The sequence below is a fragment of the Lissotriton vulgaris genome, chromosome 9, assembly GCF_964263255.1.
Source record: "Lissotriton vulgaris chromosome 9, aLisVul1.2, whole genome shotgun sequence".
Taxonomy (NCBI): Eukaryota; Metazoa; Chordata; class Amphibia; order Caudata; family Salamandridae; genus Lissotriton; species Lissotriton vulgaris.
In genome coordinates, this window is record NC_141697.1 from 188,920,578 (window position 1) to 188,944,679 (window position 24,102).

The 24,102-nt window shown below is 46.9% G+C and overlaps 1 protein-coding gene across 1 annotated transcript in view; it reads left to right on the forward strand.

The window, feature by feature from the left end:
* ABHD12B (abhydrolase domain containing 12B) overlaps positions 1-24,102 on the forward strand; it is a 249,505-nt gene that overhangs the window by 87,549 nt on the left and 137,854 nt on the right. Inside the window, exons 4-5 of the mRNA XM_086937311.1 lie at positions 2,701-2,820; positions 9,768-9,798. Coding sequence (XP_086793437.1) covers positions 2,701-2,820; positions 9,768-9,798 — 151 coding nt within the window. The remainder of the gene's footprint in view (positions 1-2,700; positions 2,821-9,767; positions 9,799-24,102) is intronic.

A 24,102-nucleotide genomic window follows, 5' to 3' on the forward strand; every position in this document is an offset into this window, starting at 1 on the left:
GCGATGGCCAGTCGACCCCTGCAGAGGGTTTCTCACCTCTGTTTGGAAGCTCCGGCCACACCTTCCAGTCGACCCCGACCAGAGGACCTGGCCCTCAACCTGGGAGCTCCGGCGATTGAGGCCAGTCGACCCCAGCTGAGTAGCTTTCCCCTTCCCCCCTTGGACCAGGCCCTCAGTCTGGGAGCTCCGGCGATTGAGGCCAGTCGACCCCAGCTGAGTAGCTTTCCCCTTTCCCCCTTGGACCAGGCCCTCAGTCTGGGAGCTCCTGCGATTGAGGCCAGTCGACCCCAGCTGAGTAGCTCTCCCCTGCCCTCCTTGGACCAGGCCCTCAGCTTGGGAGCTCCGGCGACTGAGGCCAGTCGACCCCAGCTGAGTAGCTTTCCCCTTCCCACCTTGGAGGAGTTTGGCAGCCTAGCCCTTACGATCTCATCTGGCTCGCCTCTTGATCCTCTTCCTCCAAAACTTTGGAGGATGTTTCAGGAGGAACTCTTCCAGCCTTTGCATTCCATCTGCTGCCAGTCGTTTGAAACAGGGACTGTACCGGGTTGCTGGAAGAAGGCAGTGGTATCCCCGCTCTTAAAAAAACCTACGCTTGACCCTGCTTGCCTCTCCAATTACCGGCCAATCTCCCTGCTTCCTTTTCCAGTCAAAATCATGGAAATATTGGTTACCCGCACTCTATCCGGCTTCTTAGAAGGGAACACCTGGTTGGATGAGACGCAATTCGGTTTTCGCCCAGCTCATGGGACGGAATCCGCGTTAGTGACCGTGTTAGACAACCTGCGGGCGCGAGTCGACAGTGGTCGGGCAGCCTTTCTGGTGCTGCTCGACATGTCGGCCGCGTTCGACACGGTCAGCCATCCTACCTTGATATCGAGGCTGGAAGAGTGCGGGGTCAAAGATAAGGCCAGGGACTGGCTAATCTCCTATCTGGACAACCGTCAGCAACGGGTTTCGCTCCCTCCCTTCAGCTCAGAGGAGTGGAGAGTAGGACAAGGAGTACCTCAGGGCTCAGCCATCAGCCCTATACTCTTTAATATTTACCTCCGCCCTCTAGTCCAGCTCATTAAATCATTTGGGATCTCCGCATTTAATTATGCGGATGATACCCAGCTGGTCTTTTCACTGGAGGGACAGGATGCAGTCCCATTGGAGACCTTCCACCGGTGCATGCAGGCTACAGCGGAATGGCTCAGTTTGAACTTGTTACAGTTCAATGGAACTAAGACAGAGGTCCTGCATTGCTCCAACGACCGAGTTCCCAGAGATCTCCCAAACGATTTTTGGCCCCCGTCATTTTCAGAGACGGTGTCAGCCACACAATCGGCGCGTAATCTGGGGGTAATTTTTGGGCCCAACTTGCAGCTGGATCTGCACGTAAATAAGACCACCTCAACGTGCATGATGCTTATCCGCATGTTGCGCAAGGTTTTACCCCTCCTCCCTGAGCAAGCCAGACCCGAAGTAGTGCGGAGCACCATCCTAAGTCGACTCGACTACTGTAATGCACTACTTCTGGAAGCCCCGGTAACACTTCTGGGCAAGCTCCAAAGGGTACAAAACCTGGCTGCCAAACTCGCCCTTTCCCGCCCCTACCACAGTTCGTCCACGGCAGCGTTACAGGAACTCCATTGGCTGCCGGTCCATCTACGCGTTCGCTACAAAGCAGCGTGCATTGTGTTCAGAGCTATCCATGGCCTGGGCCTGATCCCTTTGCGGAGAATGTTTGCCTGGTACCTTCCATCCCGAGCTTTACGTTCCTCTTCATCCAGGCTACCAGTAGTTCCGCGTTTCCAGAGAGTGAGGATGGGTGGCCGATCGTTCAGAGTAGCGGCGGCCAAACTCTGGAACTCCTTGCCAATATCCCTAAGGAGTCTTGAGGAACTCTTAGCCTTCAGAAAGGCGTTGAAAACCTACCTCTTCCCTAGGACAGGCTAGTTGCTGAATCTGCCGGATCAGTGTTCAAAGCGCCAGGATGCCCTTGGTGGTGACAGGTTGCGCTATATAAGTATACCACAATACAATACAATACAATTTATGTATGGATGCCTGCGTGACAGGTATTCTGTGTTCCAGGGTGCCATTAGCTCACTATGCATGGACACCTCTTTGCTTGCTTGTGTGTGTCTTACTGAAAGTGTGTTCGTCTTTGTCACATAAATGGTTGTAGGTATGCTGCTCCATCTGTATATTTGCGTATTTGAGTCATCGTGGCAGGGTCGCAGTAAGTTCAACACTTGCCACTGACTTTTCCAGTGAGTTCGTGTGGCAAGTTTGAACCCCAGTTGAAATTCTCCTTAGCGTGGTGAACTGTGTCCCACTGAAATGGTTAAACGTAACACACATTATTTGCAGCACTTTAGAAACAGGAGGAGTGAGTTGTACCTCATACAAAAGTCAAACCTATTTGCTTTATCAATAACATGCTTGCTTCTGTTTAAATGCTAGGTGGGAGCACACATTCTGAAAGAAAGCTGCACTCCCAGACAATTTGTACACCACACACACCTCTCGTCGGGGGACTGCTGCCGAGAATCCCAGGCACTCCGACTCTTACTTTTCTCGAGCAGTCATTACTGGATCATTAACTTGATTACTTAATACCAGCTTTTATCATCAGTGCCTCGCTCTCTCTCAGTTGGACGCTAATTGCATGTGTTGTGCAGTCGGTCGCTGATTGCGCCTTCTTTTCTCCCGCAGGCACGCCGTCCCTGCCAGCAGAGGGGACGAAGCTCGTGGCCGGCGCCAGGACTGGTTTCAAGTATCGCTTGCAGACGACAACCCGGCTGTCATTTATCTCCATGGAAACGGCGGCACAAGGTGATTCATTATACATGCATGCTCTGAAAACTAAAACCGTCCCCGTGCAGCCTGTCTGCACTGAAAGTTAAATCGAGGGGAAGACACAGGTCAACCAACACGTCATCCCTCAAGTCACAGTTCTAAAGTTTAGGAACCTGAAACCATGTACCCCAATGAAGTGGCAAGAAAATGAGTCCTGTGTCGTCTTCAGTAAACTGTTCACAGCAACAGGCTTTATTAATGTGTCACATTTTAGTGGCATTAGAAATATAGATAGATTTGTGAGATTGGCTATTGTGGATGCAGAAGCCGCAAGGACAATGCCTTAAGGATTTTTGAGGCCCCGAACAATGCATATTTTTGTCCCTCTGTTCGGGTGACCTTTTAATTGATCCCACATTTTCAGTTAATTTAAGCCCTGATAAGTTACCCATTTTCAGTTAATTAAAACCTTCAGGGTGCCAAGCAATATTGAATTATACATTACATTTCAGAAATGGGAACACGCAAAACCAGCTGTACCTACGGATAAGCTTCTGCCACCCATCATCCAAAAAGTGTCAAAAAAAATCTTAAGCAAGCATTGATAAAGCAATTTATTTTTGCACTTAGAGCGCGTTCTTTTAACCAGAACAATATTTTACGTGGCAGTAATTGTCTAAATCCCTTCCATTTTAGGAAAACACGGTAAAGGTGACAGTGGATGTATAGTGGAATAGTGGGAGAAAATGACATATGAGTACAGAGCTAGAAATGGTAACTTTAATTTCCAAATATCAGTAATCATAGTAAATCCCTCTTCATAACCGTCAGTCTTGCAGCGATAGGGAAAATCACAGAAGTGCAGCAAGAATTTTTACCTTTCCATCAGAAACAATACAATCATTTTCACCTTAATTCTCTTCACATCATTTGTCCCTCCTCTTGTCTTTCTGTGTGCACACTTTTCTGTCTAGAAAGAAATATCCTCCAAACTCTTCTGAGTAAGAGGAATGGGAGCAGGCAAGAGACAGAAGAATGGTAGAGAGGCAAAGAGAATGAATGATAAAGGGTGAGAGGTGAAGCAGAGGGAGCAGAAAGGTAGAGATGAAGTAGTGAGACAGGTGAAGTAGGGAGAGAGCAAGAATAAGAGAGAAAATTATGGTAGTTGAAATATAATGACAAAGTAGTAGGAAGAATGGAGCTCGAGATGTAGAAAGGGAGGAAGAGAGAGATGGATAAGAGTTAAGAGCAGGTATCTCCCAACGTGCCGATCTCAAAATACCAGTAGCTCGCCGAACCCCCGTGAGTAGCCTCCCTGCCCCCTACCTTTCGTCTCTGCATAGTGAACTGCGAGCTTATCGAAATAGACAATGTTTAATTTGCCCTGAATTATTCAAAATGCCCTGAGGCATATTTATCCATTACTAATGAGCCATTCAGAAAGTTATTGGTGTAGTAGAGCCAGACAAATGGAGGGTTCGGGAAAAAGGGGGTATGGTGTAGGACTCAAGGCTCCGAGTGCAACTTTATTGACAGAAGAACTATCATTAGCAAGTTCCTCAGTGTCTCTGCTATTACTGTCAGAAGCGGTACTGCACACCCCGCCATACGTTGAGTATGGATCCTCAGATGTCCATCACAATGTATGGGCAAGGGTGAAAAGGGGAGTGAGCTTTGTTTGGTCAGAATGAGGTTTTTCTGACACAGAAGAGTTGATGTAGCTTTCCACCTCCTGCAGGCATAAGACATCATCCTCCTCTTTCGGCCCCCACCTGCTGCAGTACCTTGTGGTGCATAGAGGGTGGGAACATTTTTGCTTATGGAAGCTTTAATCTTATCTTTCTCCCTAACTGCAACTCCACTGGCTACTTGCCAGTAGTGCTGTGAGCAGTGTTTCTGTAATCTCTCAGAGTTTGCTAGAGCACCTACGATAAGTGTTTTTCACTGATTTGGGGTACTCTTATAGTCGTTCTAAGAGTTTTCATTAACCAATCTATTATGCTATTTGCCTGGATTTAGAGGGGAGTGGTTTTCGAGTAATGAGAAACCATATAATTAGGGAAGCCCTAAAATTATTATTTTCTATTGAATTGAGAGCCTATTCCCAGACTTAAACATTTTTAAGTATCCCAAAAATGGGGACGATCTTTTGCACAGCTGAGATAACAACATCAGCAGGGGGTTGGAAGTCACCTTTTAATCCAGGAAAGAAGCACCCTGGCTTTGGTTTTTTTTAAATTTAGAGACTATTGCCTGATAACCCTCACTTTTGGAACCTTTAAGACAAGGCACATATTTCGGTCTTGGATGAAGCATCGAAAGGAAAAGTTGTGTAATCTGGAAGCAATGATAAAGATTTGAATGAGGTGAGACCAGACCGAACAGGATTCATTAACAACCTCAGCAATAGTTATTCTAATCTTGCTAGACTATGTCCTTTCTCATCCTACATTTGACCCTTAAGTAATGTACCCTTTTTGTCAGTGCTTCATGTTGCACCTGGAATATTTGGTGTTTCTCTTTTATGCAATCTCAGTTTAATAGCTTCTGTTCAATAGCATCTTGTTTATGATAAACAACCATTGCAGGATTTACAAATTTAAAGCCTATCCTTTGTAAAAGACAGAGGTCTGTGGCATTAGCAATACAGACCTTTGAGACGTTTCAGTGAAGTGTACAAAACAGTCATGTATACATTGAGATTTCTTTTTTTGTTTTGCCCGGATCCACTATTGACGTCTGTTAATTCTTTCCAGACTGGCGTCTACCATGGAGTAGAATCTTTTAAAGATGAAGAACCCACGTCATGTAGTTTGTTCTGCCTCTTTTAGCTTGAACTCCACAATATTTGTGGTCTGACTGCGAAATTGGTATTGGTATTTATATTTATAGAGCGCAATTATCACCTGCAGGTCTCTAAGGGCTGTAGAAGGAGAGAAAAACGGAGCCTAGCCTCCCAGCACAGGGACAGAGATTCATCCGACCCCCACGCCTCTTGGCAAAGAACCGTTTTCCTGAATGGAAGAAGAGCGAGCTCTTTGCGCACAATCTCTGGTAGTTTGTTCCATAAAGGGGCAATGGCAGTTGAAAAAGCTCTGCCCCCTTTAGTAGCCAGCCTCAAACGCTGACACTTCAGCAGGCAAGCCTCTGAGGACCGTAGAGTCCGAATGGGAAGGTAGAGAGCTAGACGATCTTTTACATACTGTGGGGCTTGGCTGTGAATGGACTTATGGGCAATGCAAAGGCCCTTAAACTTGGCTCTCTGCCTTACCGGGAGCCAGTGCAGGTGCTGCAAGAGAGGGGTGGCATGTGCTTTCCTGGGCAATTTAACAATCAGCCTGGCCGCGTCGTTCATGGTAACCTGGAGCCGACTCCGTAACTTCTCCGGAAGGCTGATGTAAAGGGCGTTACCATAGTCCAGGCGAGAAATTATCATTGCTGACACGATCAGTCTAAGAGAGGAAAAACTCAAAACGGGGGCAAGCTTGCGGAACTGTGCAGGCTCACACTACTGCAGACACCTGCTGGGACATAGACGGATCAGCATCTATTTTAATTCCAAGGCTCTTCACGACCAAGGCTGGGACTGGGCTGACGCCCAGCTCCTGCGGCCAGAAAAGGTTACTCCACGAATTGAGCGCGGTGGCAATGGCCAAGACCTCAGTCTTATCCGGATTGATTTTCAGAAAGTTAGACGTCATCCAGTTGGTAATGAATTTGAGGATGTTTTGGGTCTTCACTTGGGCAGCTGCTGAATTATCAATCTGGATGATAAGCTGTGTATCATCCGCATAGTTGTAGATCTGTCTGTCCATGGAGTTGAGAGCACCTATCAGTGGCTGCAGATAGGCATTAAAGAGAAGAGGGGACAAGGCTGATCCCTTCGGGACACCACAAGAGAGGCTACCCAAAGCCGATGTATGGGATGCCAACTGCACTCTCTGGGTCCTACCGCTAATGAAAGATGTAAGCTATTTGAATGCCGTGCCCTGGACTCCAAGACCATATATCCGCGACAAAAGAAGCTTATGGTTGACCGTATCATATGCTGCGGATAAATCCAGTAGAACCAGGGCACACTGTGCTTCATTTTGGTGGTATTCTGTCTTTGCATTTTAGAGTAAAATGCCATTAAAGACTGTTGTGCATGAAATAATGAACCAATTTCATCTTTTGGGTAAGGAACCGACAACAAGCCTTCAACCAGGGACTTGACTGTAATGGAGTTAAATCCTCCATGGCTTCTTCTGCACTGATTTTACAATTGGAGGTTTCCATTCTAGGGCTAACGAAAACAAGACTTAGAACATTGGAGGAACAGTTTGCCATCCTACTTTATACAGACTTTTGAGTTTTTCATTTTTGGTATGACATTGATGTCTTGTTTTCCTAGGCAGTTGCTCCTTTAGATGTGCAATGTCCCTTTTTCCTGTTGTATAGTTCCTTAAAATATATATGATCTGCAGGTTTATAGATAACATAAACTAAGGTATTGGTGTTCAGCCTGATTTTGGACACCTGATTCTGGACACCCCCACAGGATATGTCAGCCTATAGACCAGCTAGTTCATAGTGCCACCTTAACTCCCCCAGAACCTTACTAAGGAGCAAATAGGTTCTGGCAACCATGAAACATGACAACACTTGACCCTTCAGGGATCGTGTAAACAGTACAGTACTTTTCGCTCAGTCAATCGTGCAAAAATTAGTCTCAGAGAGATACACAGAATATACGTTAGAGACATTTTCAATAAGCATTCATTGAAGCAGCATCCATCCAGTATAAATCATGTTTGCTGTGACAATCATTAGACAGAAGCAAATGTAAAAGATTACAAGCACCAATAGAGTGAACCGAAGTTAGAATTCTACCATGGTGTTAAAACAGTAAATATATGCAGGCATATAAATATGACAGTAATCAAGTGTACTCCTACTATGCGGCCCCTACCTAAGTGTACCTAGCATGTATGTGGGTATAAAGCCAAGAATCCCCAAGGAAAGCGCAAACCCCATTACCTAATGGGAGAGAATGAAGGACCCTTCTTGGTCACAAGTTGGACACCCCGCAAGGGATGTCAGACCACTGCGTGTTGAAGTTTCAGAGTTCTGGGATCTCAGTTTCTTGTGTCAGTGTTGAAGCATTTCCTCTAGTTTCCTAGTGGATGTGCGGTTCTTTTATACCACAAAGGTAGCCTTTGGGTTACTACCACAATCGATATGTTGTGAAGACAATTATGTAAATGAGCCTAAATCAATAATTGCAACTATGCATAGTAGCCCTGTCGCCTTAGGATGAAGATAGCGATGACTTTTGTACAGAGTATGTTAATCCTGTTATGTATTTCATGTGCAGGGGGTTTTACCAAGAATCGTCATACACAATAAATGAGGCTAGTTTCAAAGAAAGCAATCAACATTTATTCAGCAGATAACCGGGTAAAAGGTCAGTGCTAGAACCAATATGCAGAGCAAGGTAGGACAAGTGTAAGAAAAAGGTCACTTTGCTACTTAGGCTTAGGTTAGGGAACATAACACTCCTTTCAGGGCGGAGACCAACGCCTAGTTCATCAAGGTATCCACTTGCAATATGCATTGTTCCACCCACAAAGTAATTCCCAATAAAACCATTTTTGCGGTGTCATGACAACTCCGTCAGTAGATGGTTGTGGAGCCTCTGACCTCTCTGTACTCCCCGGACCCTAAGACTTAGCTGTCCTTAACTTCATGTTGCCACCCAACATTATGTGCATTTGTTTCACATACCTATAAAAGATTTCGGCGGCATAGACTAGGGCTAAAGTACTTTAGCTTCATCTGTCTCTCTGACGGAGCACAATGTGATACTTAGGCCATATGCACCAGCCTCTCCCTTAAAGATTTTTCTTTTTCATCATCCTTTGTAGCTACTGATTTTTCAACTGTTTTGCATAGTGTAGGGTTTCGTCAAGAACTTTACAGAGTCTCAGTTGTCTTCTCAAAAGTCTCCTGGTGTCATATTTTCCTGCAGAAGCAGACAGGTAGGTAGGCTTGTTGTTAATTGATTTTCTATTTCACCTGGCCTTGGGTGTCTTGACAGACCTTTGAATTCTAGTAATGAGATGGGACATGATGCCCTTTCTCCACACCAGTGGTGTCCAAGTTATTGCTATTGAAAGGTTACTGTTTTGCAATGGTGCATCTATTCACATGTTGAATTATTTCTGTATCATGATCTGTTGCCTAGGCTGAGTTGACTTCCAATCAGTGGAGGGTACATGGGGCAGCACCCTTGCTGTTCAGCTGTCTGCCTTGAGGATTCTGGGAGCCCAGGGCTTCATAATGAGCAGAGTCTATCATCACCCAGCCGTCATGACCTGAGTCTCTACTGGTGACAGAATGCTGCGCACCAAGTGGTGCGGGCTAAGACTGGTCAGGTGCACCCATCCTCAAAAAGTGATTTGCATGATGTATTAACAATTAAAAGAGACTATGTGTGCAATCCTAATTTTGAGAAAACTCTGTAGTTCTAAATGTAGTCACCAAGTCTCTTGTACTGAAAACATTGGTGCAAAACTTAACTAACTTAGTCATACTGGAGTTCCCCTTTTAATTGTGCAGAGCATAAGTAACCTTACTCTTGTTGTGGTGATTACCTTCCTTGCTAAAGATAACTTTGATTGACTATTTTTGATTGATTCATTGAGTTAGGTAACCCTAGACATTTCCTTCCGCCGCCCTTGTTTTTACATTTGAGGCATATACCACATGCCGTTCCCTGCTTTCTGTATATTGAGCCAGTTATAGCTAGCATTCACTTTTGATTAGTGTCAATGATACTTTAAACAATGTATTTATATTTGTGGGCAGTTTAAATTTTCTCACAATGATATTATTATACAATATGCTGTCCTTTTCTTTTCATAATGTTACGTTTGTAAAACACTTATCAACATAATCTGTATTAGTTTCCAATTGATTCAGTTTTTACAACTCTATTGTAGGGCTGCTGGTCACAGAATTCAGCTTATGAAGGTAGGTGTTGCATTTTATTGTATCTGTTTGTCATTGACTCTGAGTTTGTAAACTTGCCCTTTGGCTGTAAGATACTTAAAAGTAATTACTCCTGCAGTTATATATCTCATATAAACCCCCTTGTTAAAGGCACGCAGGGATGGTTTGGGAGTTGCTGGAAACTAGACCGTGTAACTACAAAACCTACAGCCTCATTCTGATTGCTGCTGTAAATCTAAAACCATGCACAAACTCAGTTATGTCTGATTTCATATCATAAGTCAGGTGGAAATTACACTGTGATCAAGGGTCTAGAATCACAAAGTTAAATTTACAAGTAGATTTACTTGTGTGTAAACCTACAACTGCACCTAAGTGTACCCTCTTCCATCCGTCGGATGGCCCACGGCTGTCTGACGTAATGGTGGGCGTGTGTGTCGGACAGCTGGGAGCCGTCCGATTTGGACACGCGTATAATTCGCCCACACAGCGGGGAAATGTGCACCGCATGGAAGCGGGTACAGCTACACCTTTTTGTTATTCACCATTTGCAAAGTGTAGTCTTACATTTTTCCTCCACCTTGTGGTGCCTCCCAACACAGAGTGTAATGCAAGTGTAAAGTGACAACTTTTCTCCCCTTGGGAAAATATAGAGAAACATAATAAAGTTTATTATTCTTTAAAAGAAATTGAAATATCTTAATGTAAATTATAAATGTAAAATAATAAAAATTATTCTTTTATTTTAATAGTTCAAAGAACTATTCAAATAAAATGTCACAGAACATTACAATATTAACTTTAATGTGTATTAAATAATTATTTAATTAAAGTACGTTTGATAAATTATACTTATAGAATAAGTTAAAGAAAATTCCACCCACAGTGATATTTTTATTTGAATATGTTTGCATTTATTAGTAACAGTGAAAAGGATGGCAATGCTAAATAATGACATAGAATTCTCTAATTTTAAACGGTGAATATATATTTTAAACAGTTTAAATAATTTTAGTTATTAAACATTATTTCCTAAGTGGTGTTATTTTAAGTCTCTTATTCCTTTTCTATGGGCGTGTTTTTACTAAACGTGAGTGGCCATGTGTGGTGCTTAATTTACTCGATTGATTATTACTATTGGGTTGTCACCTGTAGGGCTTCAGTAACTGTAGATGTCTGTGAGTAACAAGGTGCTTACTCTTTTGCCACCCCCATTTAATAGTAAGTATTCTTCATTTTCCAGCCACTCCCACATTTACTGTTAAAACGTAGGTTTATGAATTCAGAAATCTCTGCCACTGCAACAGAGATTTTTGCACAAAAAAGATAAGAGAGGAAGAGGTGGTTGTTTCTGCCCATAGGTTTGCCTTTTGTATTACAAGATGCAGTTAGTCTTGCCCGCTGCCTTTCTCTGTTTGACCTCTGTTTCTGCTCTTGCGGTTTCCGTGCCTGTTATTCAGATTCGTTGTTGTTTTGATATTGTTCTCATATTATTGTTATTAGTTTTATATTATTTTCTGCCTCTTTCTGTTCATTTGGGATTTTGTTTGCAATGTTTTTCCTGTACCTGTGTCGCTTGCTTTCCCAAGGAGAGCTTTCCTGCCACTCCCGCCACTCCCAACTACAGAGCGCCCCTCTCAGGACCTACTTAATTAAGGCTGCAGTGTGGCCATTCAGCGGATGTGTGCATGTGCAGCGGGCGTGCCAAAGGCAAGCCCATTGGCACCTGTCTGCACCTGGACCGCGCCCAGTGCTAGTAACCCTGGATCTCCTGTCACCTGCAGCTACACCAGCGCCGAGCTCACAGCCTTGGACCCCAGACACCGCAACAACAACTGCTGCCACACCTCTCGGCGCTCAGCAGTGGGACTCTTCGCTTGCCGCCACTGTCTCTTCTCCTGCAACACCGGGGCACCCACCCAAGCAACCACCGCCACTATGCCAACCACAACTGCATTTGGACAAATCCACTGCCTCCTGCTCAACGCCCAATCGCTCTGCAACATGCCACCGAGATCTGGGATACCAACACCTCCCTCTCCCTGACATTGTCTTCCTCACCGAGACCTGGATCAACCCTGCATAATCACCTGACATCGTCACACCGCACGGCTACTAGCTAGCACACCATGGAGGCATAATCACCATTTTCCACAAAGAATCCATCCACTGCACCAGCCCACGGATGCTAAAACCCCAATCATGGAACACCTCGACTTCCAACTCAGAACAGATGGAAAAAACCCCATCAGAGGCATCATCGCCTACAGACCTCCAGGATCACAGGCAGGCTTCTGCGACACCATCCCCGAATCCATCGCTCCTAAAGCCATCAAACACCGAACACTGCATATTCCTCAGAGACCTCGACAACCCCAACGACACCAACACACCCAACCATCTCGAAAGCATGAACAACATCCGCCTCACCCAGCTTGTCACCGACCCTACACATATCGCAGGGCACACGCTGGACCCTATCTTCACTGCCAGCAAAGGAATCAACTAGAACAACTGTAAGCAACTGGAAAGGAAATGGCGCACCAGCAAGGAGCCCTCCGACCGGACCACCTCCAAGACATTGCTCAACCACTACCACTGACTGCTGAAAGAGACCAGAAGAAACACTCTAGCTGATCACATCAAAGCTAACTCCAACCACAGCAAATAACTTTTCAGTACTGTCAAGACATTCTCCAACCACTCAGCAACTGAAAATATCATCACCCTCTCCCAAGTACACAGTAACACCCTAGTGGACTTCTTCCACAACAATATCTCCACCTTCCAGTGCCTAATTTGAGCCAGTGATTTCCGGTGCTCAGTATTAGCGCTTAATCATCATCACCAGCGCTTTTGAGCACAAGTTAAAGACACATTCATTTATGTTAGGCATGGGCAGATTAAGTGATTCGCCCAGAATCACAGGATGTTGTGCCAATGCTGAGACTTGAACCTGGTTTCCCAGCTTCGAAGCCTACAGCTCTGGCCATTATCCCACACTTCCTACCCACTTTCATGGTTACTAGTTGGTTCTGTTTTAAACGGCGCTAACGGGAAGCTGCCTCCTGACGAGAGCCCCGGCACTTATTTTTTATTTTCCAATTATCCTCTGTCGCCATCTACAAAAACTCCAACTCCAACCAGCTGCTGCTGACTCCCTCAGCCTCCTCGCTCCCACAGTTACAATCTCCAAACACCGGATCACCGTTTGGGACCAGCTTACCACACACAGCATCAATCAATCAATCAATCAATCAATCAATCAAAGTACTTGTAGAGCGTGCTACTCACCCGTGAGGGTCCCAAGGCGCTGAGGGGAGGGGGGTGCTGCTACTGCTCGAAGAGCCAGGTCTTGAGGAGTCTTCTGAAGGCGAGTAGGTCTTGGGTCTGCCGTATGTGGGTAGGGAGGGTGTTCCAGATCTTGGTGGCGAGGTAGGAGAAGGATCTGCCGCCGGAGGTCGTTCGTTGGATGCGGGGGACAGCGGCGAGGGCGAGGCTGGCAGAGCGGAGCTGGCGGGTGGGGGTGTGGAAGCTGAGCCTGCTGTTCAGGTAGGCTGGTCGGTCCGGTGTTGTGGAGTGCTTTGTGTGCGTGGGTGAGGAGCTTGAAGGTGATCCTCTTGTCGACGGGGAGCCAGTGTAGGACTCTCAGGTGGGGGGGGTGATGTGGCTGGGGCGGGGGACGTTGACGACCAGTCGGGCGGAGGCGTTTTGGATGTGTTGTAGTCGTCATATGTGTTTGGCTGGGATTCCTGCGTAGAGTACGTTGCCGTAGTCCAGTCTGCTGCTGATGAGGGCCTGTGTCACCGTTCTTCTTGTTTTTTGGTCGGGATCCACTTGTAGATCCTGCGGAGCATGCAGAGGGTGTTGTAGCAGGAGGAGGAGATGGCGTTGGCCTGCTTAGACATGGAGAGGGAGGATGAATCCTAGATTGCGTGCATGGTCGGTGGGTGTTGGTGCTGTTTCCAGTGTGGTCGGCCACCAGGAGTCGTCCCAGGCTGAGGGGGTGGGTCCGAGGATGAGGACCTCCGTCTTGTCTGAGTTCAGCTTCAGACGGCTGCTTCTCATCCAATCGGCGAAGGCCTTCATTCCCTCGTGGAGGTTGGTTTTGGCGGTGTGTGGGTCCTTGGTGAGGGAGAGGATGAGCTGGGTGTCGTCAGCCTAGGAGATGATGTTGAGGTCGTGATGGCGGGCAACTTGTGCGAGGGGGGCCATGTAGACGTTGAACCGCGTTGGGCTGAGGGATGAGCCCTGGGGGACGCCGCAGATGATGTTGGTGGCTTCGGATTGGAAGCGTGGGAGGCGGACGCACTGGGTTCTGCCGGAGAGGAAGGACGTGGTCCAGTCAATAGCCTTCTCTTGGATTCCGGCTTCTAGGAGGCGTGTTTTTAGAGTGCGATGGCAGACCGTGTCTAAGGCGGCTGACAGGTCCAGGAGGATGAGGGCTGATGTTTCGCCGTTGCCTAGTTGGCACCTGATGTCGTCTGTGGCGGCATTGAGGGCTGTCTCTGTGCTGTGATTTTGTCTGAATCCGGACTGGGACGGGTCCAAGATGTTGTTGTCTTCGAGGTGGCGGTCCAGTTGCATGTTGACAATTTTCTCGATGACATTTGCCGGGAAAGGAGCAGGCAGATGGGCCGAAAGTTCTGGTCCGCTTTGGGCTTCTTGAGAAGGGTGTTGATTTTGGCGTGCTTCCAGCTTTCCGGGAATGCCGCTGTTTCGAAGGAGATGTTGATGACCTTCCGTAGTTGGGGTGCCATGGCTGCGTCTGCTTTGTTGAATACGTGGTGTAGGCACGGGTCAGAAGGAGATCCTTAGTGAATGGAGTTGTGTCTTGTCGTCGATGGCGTTGGACCAGGAGGTCAGACGGTTGGCGCTGGTGGTGTTCACAGGGAAGGTGGAGTCTGGCGTAGTCGGGGAGGTCGTGTCACCACTGACATCATGCACTCCATCATCCACTCAGGAGCTCCCTCCGGCCCCTGTACACACCACATGTTCAACCTCATCAACTGTACCACCAGCAACAAGCTCACAGCAATCTTCAATACATCCTCACCTCCGCCGCCTTCCCAGATAAGTGGAAACACGCAGAAGTCAAACCTGTCCTAAAGAAACCGTCGGCCGACCCTCACAGGCTCAAGAACTACTGCCCATCTCCTTGCTCCCTTTTCCTGCCATAGTCCTTGAAAGTACATAACAAAAGGAAACTGGAGGTCTGGTAAGGAAAGGTAAGAAAAACTACGCAGAACAAATGTAGAAGCAGGACTTACACCAAATCATTAAACTGGCTGACAATCAGTGACAGTAAAAGAATGATGATGATAATACGACTAAATGTCAGAAGAAACCCTGAGGAGGGCAGAAAAAAAGATGTGGATTCCCATCAAACGCCCTTAATGGCCAGTGTCATCATTTGGAAAGCCAACTTTCACTTGTAAACGCTCTCCCCTGAGGCGGAAGCCGGGGGACTCTCTATTCTTTTTTACCACTCGCAGAGTATTGCTAATTGTTTGATCATGTAGTGAAATTTTAATTGTGTAGATATTTTAATTGCAAATCAGATTTGCCCTTACCTCAGAGCGAGATTGCTTCGCTAGAGGCGCGAACTTAGGCTCCTCCTGGCTACAGCGCTGCCGTCTCCAGGCGCTGTCACGTGACCTGACCCACCTCACCCGCCATCTTGAGGGAGGTAAGGGTTGCGGTCTAGTGCTTTCAATCCCCCCGCCCTCTTAGAATACATAAGGGGCGGAATTGCGGCGTTTGGCAAAACTTTCACTTGTAAACGCTCTCCCCTGAGGCGGAAGCCGGGGGACTCTCTCTCTATTCTTTTTTACCACTCGCAGAGTATTGCTAATTGTTTGATCATGTAGTGAAATTTTAATTGTGTAGATATTTTAATTGCAAATCAGATTTGCCCTTACCTCAGAGCGAGATTGCTTCGCTAGAGGCGCGAACTCAGGCTCCTCCTGGCTACACCGCTGCCGTCTCCAGGCGCTGTCACGTGACCTGACCCACCTCGCCCGCCGTCTTGAGGGAGGTAAGGGTTGCGGTCTAGTGCTTTCAATCCCCCTGCCCTCTTAGAATACATAAGGGGCGGAATTGCGGCGTTTGGCAAAACTTTCACTTGTAAACGCTCTCCCCTGAGGCGGAAGCCGGGGGACTCTCTCTCTATTCTTTTTTACCACTCGCAGAGTATTGCTAATTGTTTGATCATGTAGTGAAATTTTAATTGTGTAGATATTTTAATTGCAAATCAGATTTGCCCTTACCTCAGAGCGAGATTGCTTCGCTAGAGGCGCGAACTCAGGCTCCTCCTGGCTACAGCGCTGCCGTCTCCAGGCGCTGTCACGTGACCTGACCCACCTCACCCGCCATCTTGAGGGAGGTAAGGGTTGCGGTCTAGTGCTTTCAATCCACCCGCCCTCCCCGTCCCTTCACATGTACAAAATCACAGGACCTTCCGGAGGCGCGCCAGAGGCAAGCCCGTCTGCGCCCGTCCGCGCCGGGACCGGGCCCAGGGCCACAACCCCTGCCCGACTGGCGCCAAACATCGACCGGACCTATACCCAACATTGCCTATTGACACTCCGGCCATCACCCAACACTTGCTGTGCTAGAATAGACCCCTCCGAAATCCACAGTGACCTCGCCACATACTGTCCCCATTGTACCTGCACAATACCTATACGATTACCCCTCGCCAATACTAAACAAGCAAGGAAGGAAAAGGCTGATGTTACAACAATTGGCTTGATTAACGCCCACTCACTTTGTAAGCATAGGCAGGAGATTTCATACCTTATAACTGATTTCAAACTGGATATACTGTTTGTTACAGAAACTCGGACTGATGAATCATCAGAGCCAGATTTAGCTATTGCAGTACCTGAAGGATATAAAGCATACCGCCAGGATAGATTCAGACAAAGAGGGGGTGGACTGGTCATAATAGCCAGAGATCTATATCCTGTCAGAACGAATTCTATCCCATCCATATCCTGTGAAGCCATGCAGTTTGCCATCAAGTTATCACCCCTTTTTAACTTTAAAGGAATACTGATATATCTCCCCCCTGGAACGAAAACAGCATTCCTAACTAATATTAATACAACGATGGAATCAGTCTCCACTGAAAGTGCGTTTACGGTCCTAGGTGACCTGAACTTTCATTTGGACCAAGGTCACCTAACAGATACTGCCACCCTAATTTCCGACATGGAAACACTAGGGTTAAAACAACGGGTTACTTCCCCTACCCACTCAGCTGGCCATACCTTGGATGCCATATTTTCCAATGTAGAAGGTCTACAAATAACCAATATCCTACCCATGCCGTGGACAGACCATTACGCAATATTTGCTAAACTTACCATCAATACCCCTTCCAATAAGAAATCTACCTCAAAAACATTTTAAAGATTGGAAAAATATAAATCAGGACGACCTCAGATCAAAGCTGGACTGTACTCGTCCAATGCTGTCCACCGAACCCAATTCTGCACTACTTCAATTTCAAACCTGGTTGGGCCAGGCTACGAATCAACTAGCTCCTACTAAAGTATTATCTAAAAATAGAGCTAAACCCACTGCCCCATGGTACAACGAGGAATTAAGGTCACAAAAACAAATTAACCGGAACAAGGAAAGGCACTGGAGGAAAACCTATGACACAGCCAGTAAAGCAAGCTACAAGGAATCACTGGCACTCTATAAAGCCATGATTACAAAGGCGAAAAAAGCTTTTTACTCTGACCAAATCCAAAAAGCTAAAAACTCAAGCAGACGATTGTATCAAATCACTAAATCATTGTCAGGCAATACCTCGGATATTACTCCCCCCCCCCCCCGTCGCAGGCTCTATGTGACTCTCTAGCCTCCTTTTTCTTCACTAAAGTTGATGATATCTATCAGGCCTTCTCGGACAAATCACCCCCAAGGAAAGATAATTCCTCCACACTACTTCCAGCTAACACGTTCACTAGTTTTCAACCAGTCACAACGGACCATATAATAACCATAGTGTCAACAATTAAATCAGGATCGGCCCTGGACCCTTGTCCTTTTTAAGTCCTCCCGCCGGTAATGGAGTCTATTATTCCATTACTTACTCAAGTCTGTAACTCCATTCTGCTCTCAGGCACATATCCAGACCCCCTAAAAAAACCCTATTAAAACTCCTGCTAAAAAACCTTCCCTTGACAAAAACGAGCTAAAAAACTACCGGCCCATTGCGAGTCTCCCGTTCGTAGCCAAAGTAATTGAAAAAGCTATGAACACCCAGATATCTGAATACATCGAAAAACACCACCTCTTGGATGACACGCAATTCGGGTTTCGGAAATACCACGGGACAGAGACAGCCTTAATTAAGGCTGCTGATGATATCAGGGCAATCCGGGATCAGGGGGGGTCAGCTATCCTGGTAATGTTGGATTTATCAGCGGCCTTTGACACGGTCGACCACACCATCTTGGTCGACCGTGTCGAGGGGTTCGGTATCTGTCACTTAGCTAGAGACCTACTTGCCTCTTTTCTGGCCAGAAGAACGCAGGCTGTCACCCTAGGACCCTTTCAATCGGCACCACTCTCATCACCATGTGGAGTTCCTCAAGGCTCATCCCTTAGTCCGACACTATTTAACATCTATGTGTCGGACCTTGCTAATACCATCAAAGCACACAGGATGAGCCTAACCTCCTATGCCGACGATACCCAGTTGGTATTAGCTATCAAAGGCGACGGAGATCAAGTGGCAGAAAAATTCAAAAAGGGACTGTTAGATATAGGAGAATGGATGGCCACCAATTGTCTGAAATTGAACTCAGAAAAAACGGAGGTGGTCATCTTCGGACCTCTTCTCCCAGCCTGGCCATCAAGCTAGTGGCCAGAAGCTTTTGGCATCCCTCCAAGCCCGACAGCCAAAGTCAGGAATTTGGGAATAATCTTCGACGAAGGTCTAAACTTCATGGACCATGCAAATAAAACAGTATCTACTGCTCATCTAAAGTTGAAGATGATTAGAAAAATTCGCCCCTTCCTCCCGGAGTCAGCAATCAAAACTTTGGTCAGCTCCTTAGTGCGATCAACTCTGGATTAATGCAACTGTCTTTTCCTCAATGCACAATCCAGAGTCATAAGTAAACTACAATCTATTCAGAACGCAGCAGCACGTCTGCTCTCTGGGAAAACAAAATATGAGCCAATATCAAAAAGTATAAAGGAATACCACTGGCTTACTATTCGCAACAGAATACACTTCAAGTCCTTATGCATTGTATATAAAGCACTCAAAAACCAAGGACCACACTTCCTGAAAGAGCAGTTGCAACTGTACAAACCAAGCAGACTGTTCAGTTCAGCTACCCTCAACCAACTGGTTATTCCTCGCACCAAGACGGTGTCGTGGGGCGATCGACGCTTTTTGGTAGCAGCCCCGAAGCTTTGGAATACTCTTCCCCAAAACATTAGGCAGAGTCCCTCCCTCCTTCACTTCCGCAAACTCCTGAAAACATGGTTGTTTGATCAGTGACTCCCCTCCCTCCCCCGCTTTCCTTTCTACAAGTAACTGTTTTTATCAGCGCCAAGACGCCTGAGGGTATTTGTCGCGCTTTAGAAATGTCAAAAAAAAAAAAAAAACGTGAACCCTGTCTCCTCAGCTCTTCTGGCACCGAGCCAAACACTGGTAGACTAAGTTTTTTAGAGACAAGGATAGAGAATGCAGTGCAAGACAGTGAAAGTACACATTTGAAAAAACAGTGATAACAAAACAGTTTAGAAACATCACAGTATTAATACATGTGACAAATCACAATACCTCTGTACAGGATAGATGAATATTCAAACCTATCCTGTGTGGGGTAACCCACCTCACCTCGCCTCGCAGGGGGAGGTCACCGGCCTCAGGACACAAACCGAGGTATCAACGGAGAGGGCGATGCCTCTTTCTCAAGCCTGAGTCACTGAGTACTTTATGCAGTAGCTACAATAACTAGGTCCTGAAGAAAGCCTTGGGTCTTTTAAACCCGCTACGGCTAAAACTAGTAGACCACTTTCGGTTGATCAATTCAAAACCGACACTGTATTTTTTTATGAAGTTCACCAGTGGTCATCAATAAAGGTATCTGGGACCACTGATGTATCTTTTTTAATTCACTCACACTTTCACTGTCTTGCACTGCATTCTCTATCCTTGTCTCTAAAAAACCTAGTCTACCAGTGTTTGGCTCGGTGCCAGAAGAGCTGAGGAGACAGGGTTCACGTTGGTTTTCCAAATGATGACACTGGCCATTAAGGGCGTTTGATGGGAATCCACATCTTTTTTTCTGCCCTCCTCAGGGTTTCTTCTGACACTTAGTCGCATTAGCATCATCATTCTTTTACTGTCACTGATTGTCAGCCAGTTTAATGATTTGGTGTAAGTCCTGCTTCTACATTCGTTCTGCGTAGTTTTTCTCACCTTTCCTTACCAGACCTCCAGTTTCCTTTTGTTATGTACTTGTAAGAAATGGGGATTGAAACTGGATGGGTCTTTAAATATTTTTCCCTAGGACCCCCTCTCTCTCCCTCTCCGGGAGTCGAGTCATGTGTAATTAAATAGTCCTTGAAAGACCATCAACCGCTAACTCACAGAATACCTTGATAACAACAATCTTCTGGGCACATCCCAATCCGCTTTCCGCACAAACCACAGCACCCAAACCACCCTGATCTTCTATTTGTCCACCAATGAGGCATCTATGGTGTCATCTCTCCAGGTAGGGCTGCAAAGGATAGCTAGCTGGATGCACACCAATCGGTTGAAACTAAACAGTGGAAAAACTGAAGTTCTTATTCTTGGGAAAAACAAAGATCTCTGGGGCCCCCATTATTGGCCTCCTTAAATGGGTGATTTGCCTCAACCGGTGCAATCAGCTCGTAATTTAGGCGTAGTTATAGATGACCAGCTATCCATGAGGCAGCAGGCAGTCAAGGTCGCCTCAACCTGCTTCACCATCCTTAAATGGCTCAGAAAAATGCTCTGGATGTTGCCTAGTCCCACACAAAGAACAGTAATCTAGGCCTTGATTACGTCCAGGCTGGACTATGGCAACGTCCTGTACTTCGGAGCCAGTGAGGAGGTGGCTCGAAAACTGCAGGTAGTGCAGAACTCCGCGGCCAGACTGCTCTGCCATGTACCCAAAAAGGCCTCCATCTCAGGTTCTCTCCGTGACCTTCATTGGCTTAGGATAGAGAATTGTACCAAATTTAAGGCTCTATGCTACATGCATAAGTTCAAATCGGGCACAGCGCCTCAGTGTTTGAGTGCCTTAGCCCATCCCTATCTTCCTACACGCCCTCCTCGATCCTCCTCTCAGGCCAAATTTCTAGTCCCCAGGATCAAACGGACGCAGTTGGGTGGTCGATCCTTCTCTTACCTGGCCCCGTTTCTATGGAATTCGCTCCCTGCGCTTCTCCGGCACGAAACCAGCTATAACAACTTTCGCAGGGGCCTAAAAACTTGGCTATTTAGTTAGTAGGTGTCCTCCTTTTCTTTTGCCTTCTGTCTGATGGCGCCGGGAACCTCAGAGAGCTGTGCTCCTTACCAAATTAATAATAATAATAATAATAATCGCAACCACTGATGAAATCAGAGCCCTCCTAGACCAGGGAGAATCGGCTGCCCTGATCTTCATCGGCCTCTCAGCCACTTTTTTTTTTTTTTTAAACCTATATTATTGCATTCAATAAAAATACAAGTACGGGCCTACAACCACGGGGCCTGGCCGCTAAGAAAATTAAAATCTCCAATAACACTGTACAAAACGGTTCATCAGTCGACAATCCCGAGGTCCGGCAACGATTCAGGATAAGAATTGTATTTAGGAATGCACAGATGGGTTACAGGATGAGACAGAGGTTTCATTTTATATTTTATACGATAGGATCAGGTGCTATACAATCCAACAGAATGCGGGGGGCAGGGTAACAACAGGATTTGCATGAAATAACCACTATAATAGAAATGTGACACCAGAGCATTGAGACCTGTACGAAAGATAACAAAAGTCACATTCCATATTGCTCCGGCACTCAGAGCCCGCCCACCCAAAAGTCAGGATATCATAAGAGCATCAGCACGAAATACGACACCACAATAAGAGTCTAGTGGATTCATAGCTAGACTGATCCTTAAAAAGGGGAAAGGAAGAAAGAAAGAAAGGCCATAGAAAATAAAAAGGGCAAAATAAAAAAAAAACTGCAACCCCCCACCCTGCACCCCGGCAAATGGCTATAGCCTGACCCCACTAGCAGCGTGCCTGTCGCCCCTAATAACTAAAACCCCAAAGGTAGGAGAAAAAACGGAGGAGGGCATTTCCTTGTGGGCTCCCGGCCCCTTTAGACCCCCCGCCTGAGACAGCCACCCCCTATCATTATAAAGACAAGTTTAAAACGACAAAATAAATTAAAGTAGAGGGTACCGGGTGACACCGCCGAGCCTCTCAAAGCAAACAATTACGAGTCCAACATGTATAAACGCCATGCCAACCATTCCCGACCCAGTCGATCTCAACCTTGGCCCCTCCGAACCAGAACGCGAGCCCCTCCCTGCGAGACCCAAAGGCCCAAGAAGAAGCAATAAAGAGGCAGAGAGTCATCAGAAAGCAGTCCATGGCTACCGGCAGGCAGTGAGTCCACAGGAACTGTAGACGCAGACGGACTCTCCCTCCTAGTTTAACAGTTCTAATGTGTCTTGCACAGGAGTCGCAGCGTCACCAGGAAAGGAGAAGACGATCACAAAGAAAATAGAGTCACACACAAAAGTCTCCGGGGGGGGGGCACGCCTGATGTTGTCTCCAAAGCCCGTGGTGGTGGAAGGTTCAGCAAGATCATGACGTCCTCGGGAACACAATCTCCCAGGGGACCATTCGATGGTTCCAATGCCTGTTTCCTCACGGGGCTCTCGCACGGAATCAAAATGGCCGCGGTCTGAATGGCTGTAGATTCTGGTTCCAACGATAGGGCCCAGGCCGGAGCATCGCGGATAAGGGCGTGTCCAATTTGCTCACCAAAGTGTCCGCATGTGAGCGAAGTGCCCACAGTTCTGCTAGTATCGACCTCAGTGATGGTTCATGCACCGCTCGATTCATAGTTTCATGCCCGACATCGGTCGCAATCACCTCCCCGGGTGAATCTGGCATCTTCGGGGGGGATAGGCAAGACCACGAAAGTGCAATTTGCGAGGGGTGACCAGTCTTCGTCCGCAACCGCAGTCAACCCGGTGAAGGCCGCAGGTCAGAGACCCCGAACCACCGAACCCCGGAGACCGTGAAACGGGGCCGCGGGACGGGGCCCCCACTCGCAGCCGGCAGCAAGCTGGCTCACCCCTCGGTCGAGGCTGAGCGATGGAAACAATCAATGTCAATTTTGGGCTGAATTAAGGCCTCCACTCCGGTGACCGGACCCAGCCCAATCCTCCTGGCCGATGTTGTTGCACTACAGCCCGGCTGTGAAAGTACTCCAGGCCCCGGCTTCACCGCTGGTGTAGGCCGCAAACTTCAACTCGATGGAACTTCGTCAAAAAAGCAGGTAAAAGTATCCGGATTTCACCATCGGAGTGTGGATCAGTTCATGCACACAGAGACTGGGCGTAAAGGCAGGATAGCGTACAGGATATCGTGGGGGGTTACGGAGGTCGGCGGAGCCAGGAGCTTAAGCAGCCATCTTGCTTGCTGACGTAGCTCCTCCTCCTCTCAGCCACCTTCAACACTGTGTCTCACCGCACCCTGATCAAGAGGCTTCATCAGATCGGAATCCAAGAGGAAGCCCTCAAATGGATTGCATTCTTCCTCATCGGAAGAACACAGAAAATTCATCTTCCATCATTCACCTCAAGGTCAACATCGTCTGTGGTGTCCCTTAAATACTAATCCACAGCCCTACTCTGTTCAGTGCCTACATGACCCCCCTGGCCCCCATCGTCAGAAAACACATACCAGAACATTGTCTCCTACGCATATGACAACCCGCTCATCCTCTCTCTATCAAAAGACCCATCCACCACATGCATAGCAACATCCTCCGTTTTAGACAATGCAGCGTTCTTAGCAGCAGAATAAGCTAGGTCATTGCCCCATGAAATATCATGATGAAGGTGCTGGTGTGCAGGCACTTCACCACTGCCATCCATTCTGATAATTAAAAGGCATTTAAAAAGCTTTGGGCATATTCCTCATTTTAATGGGACTTCTGGCTGAGTTTAGGAAAGGCCTGTACATCCATGGAAGCCCAAAGTCTTGTGTCACTTCATACGCGTACTTTGAGTCCTTGTATTCAGTAACAATCTTT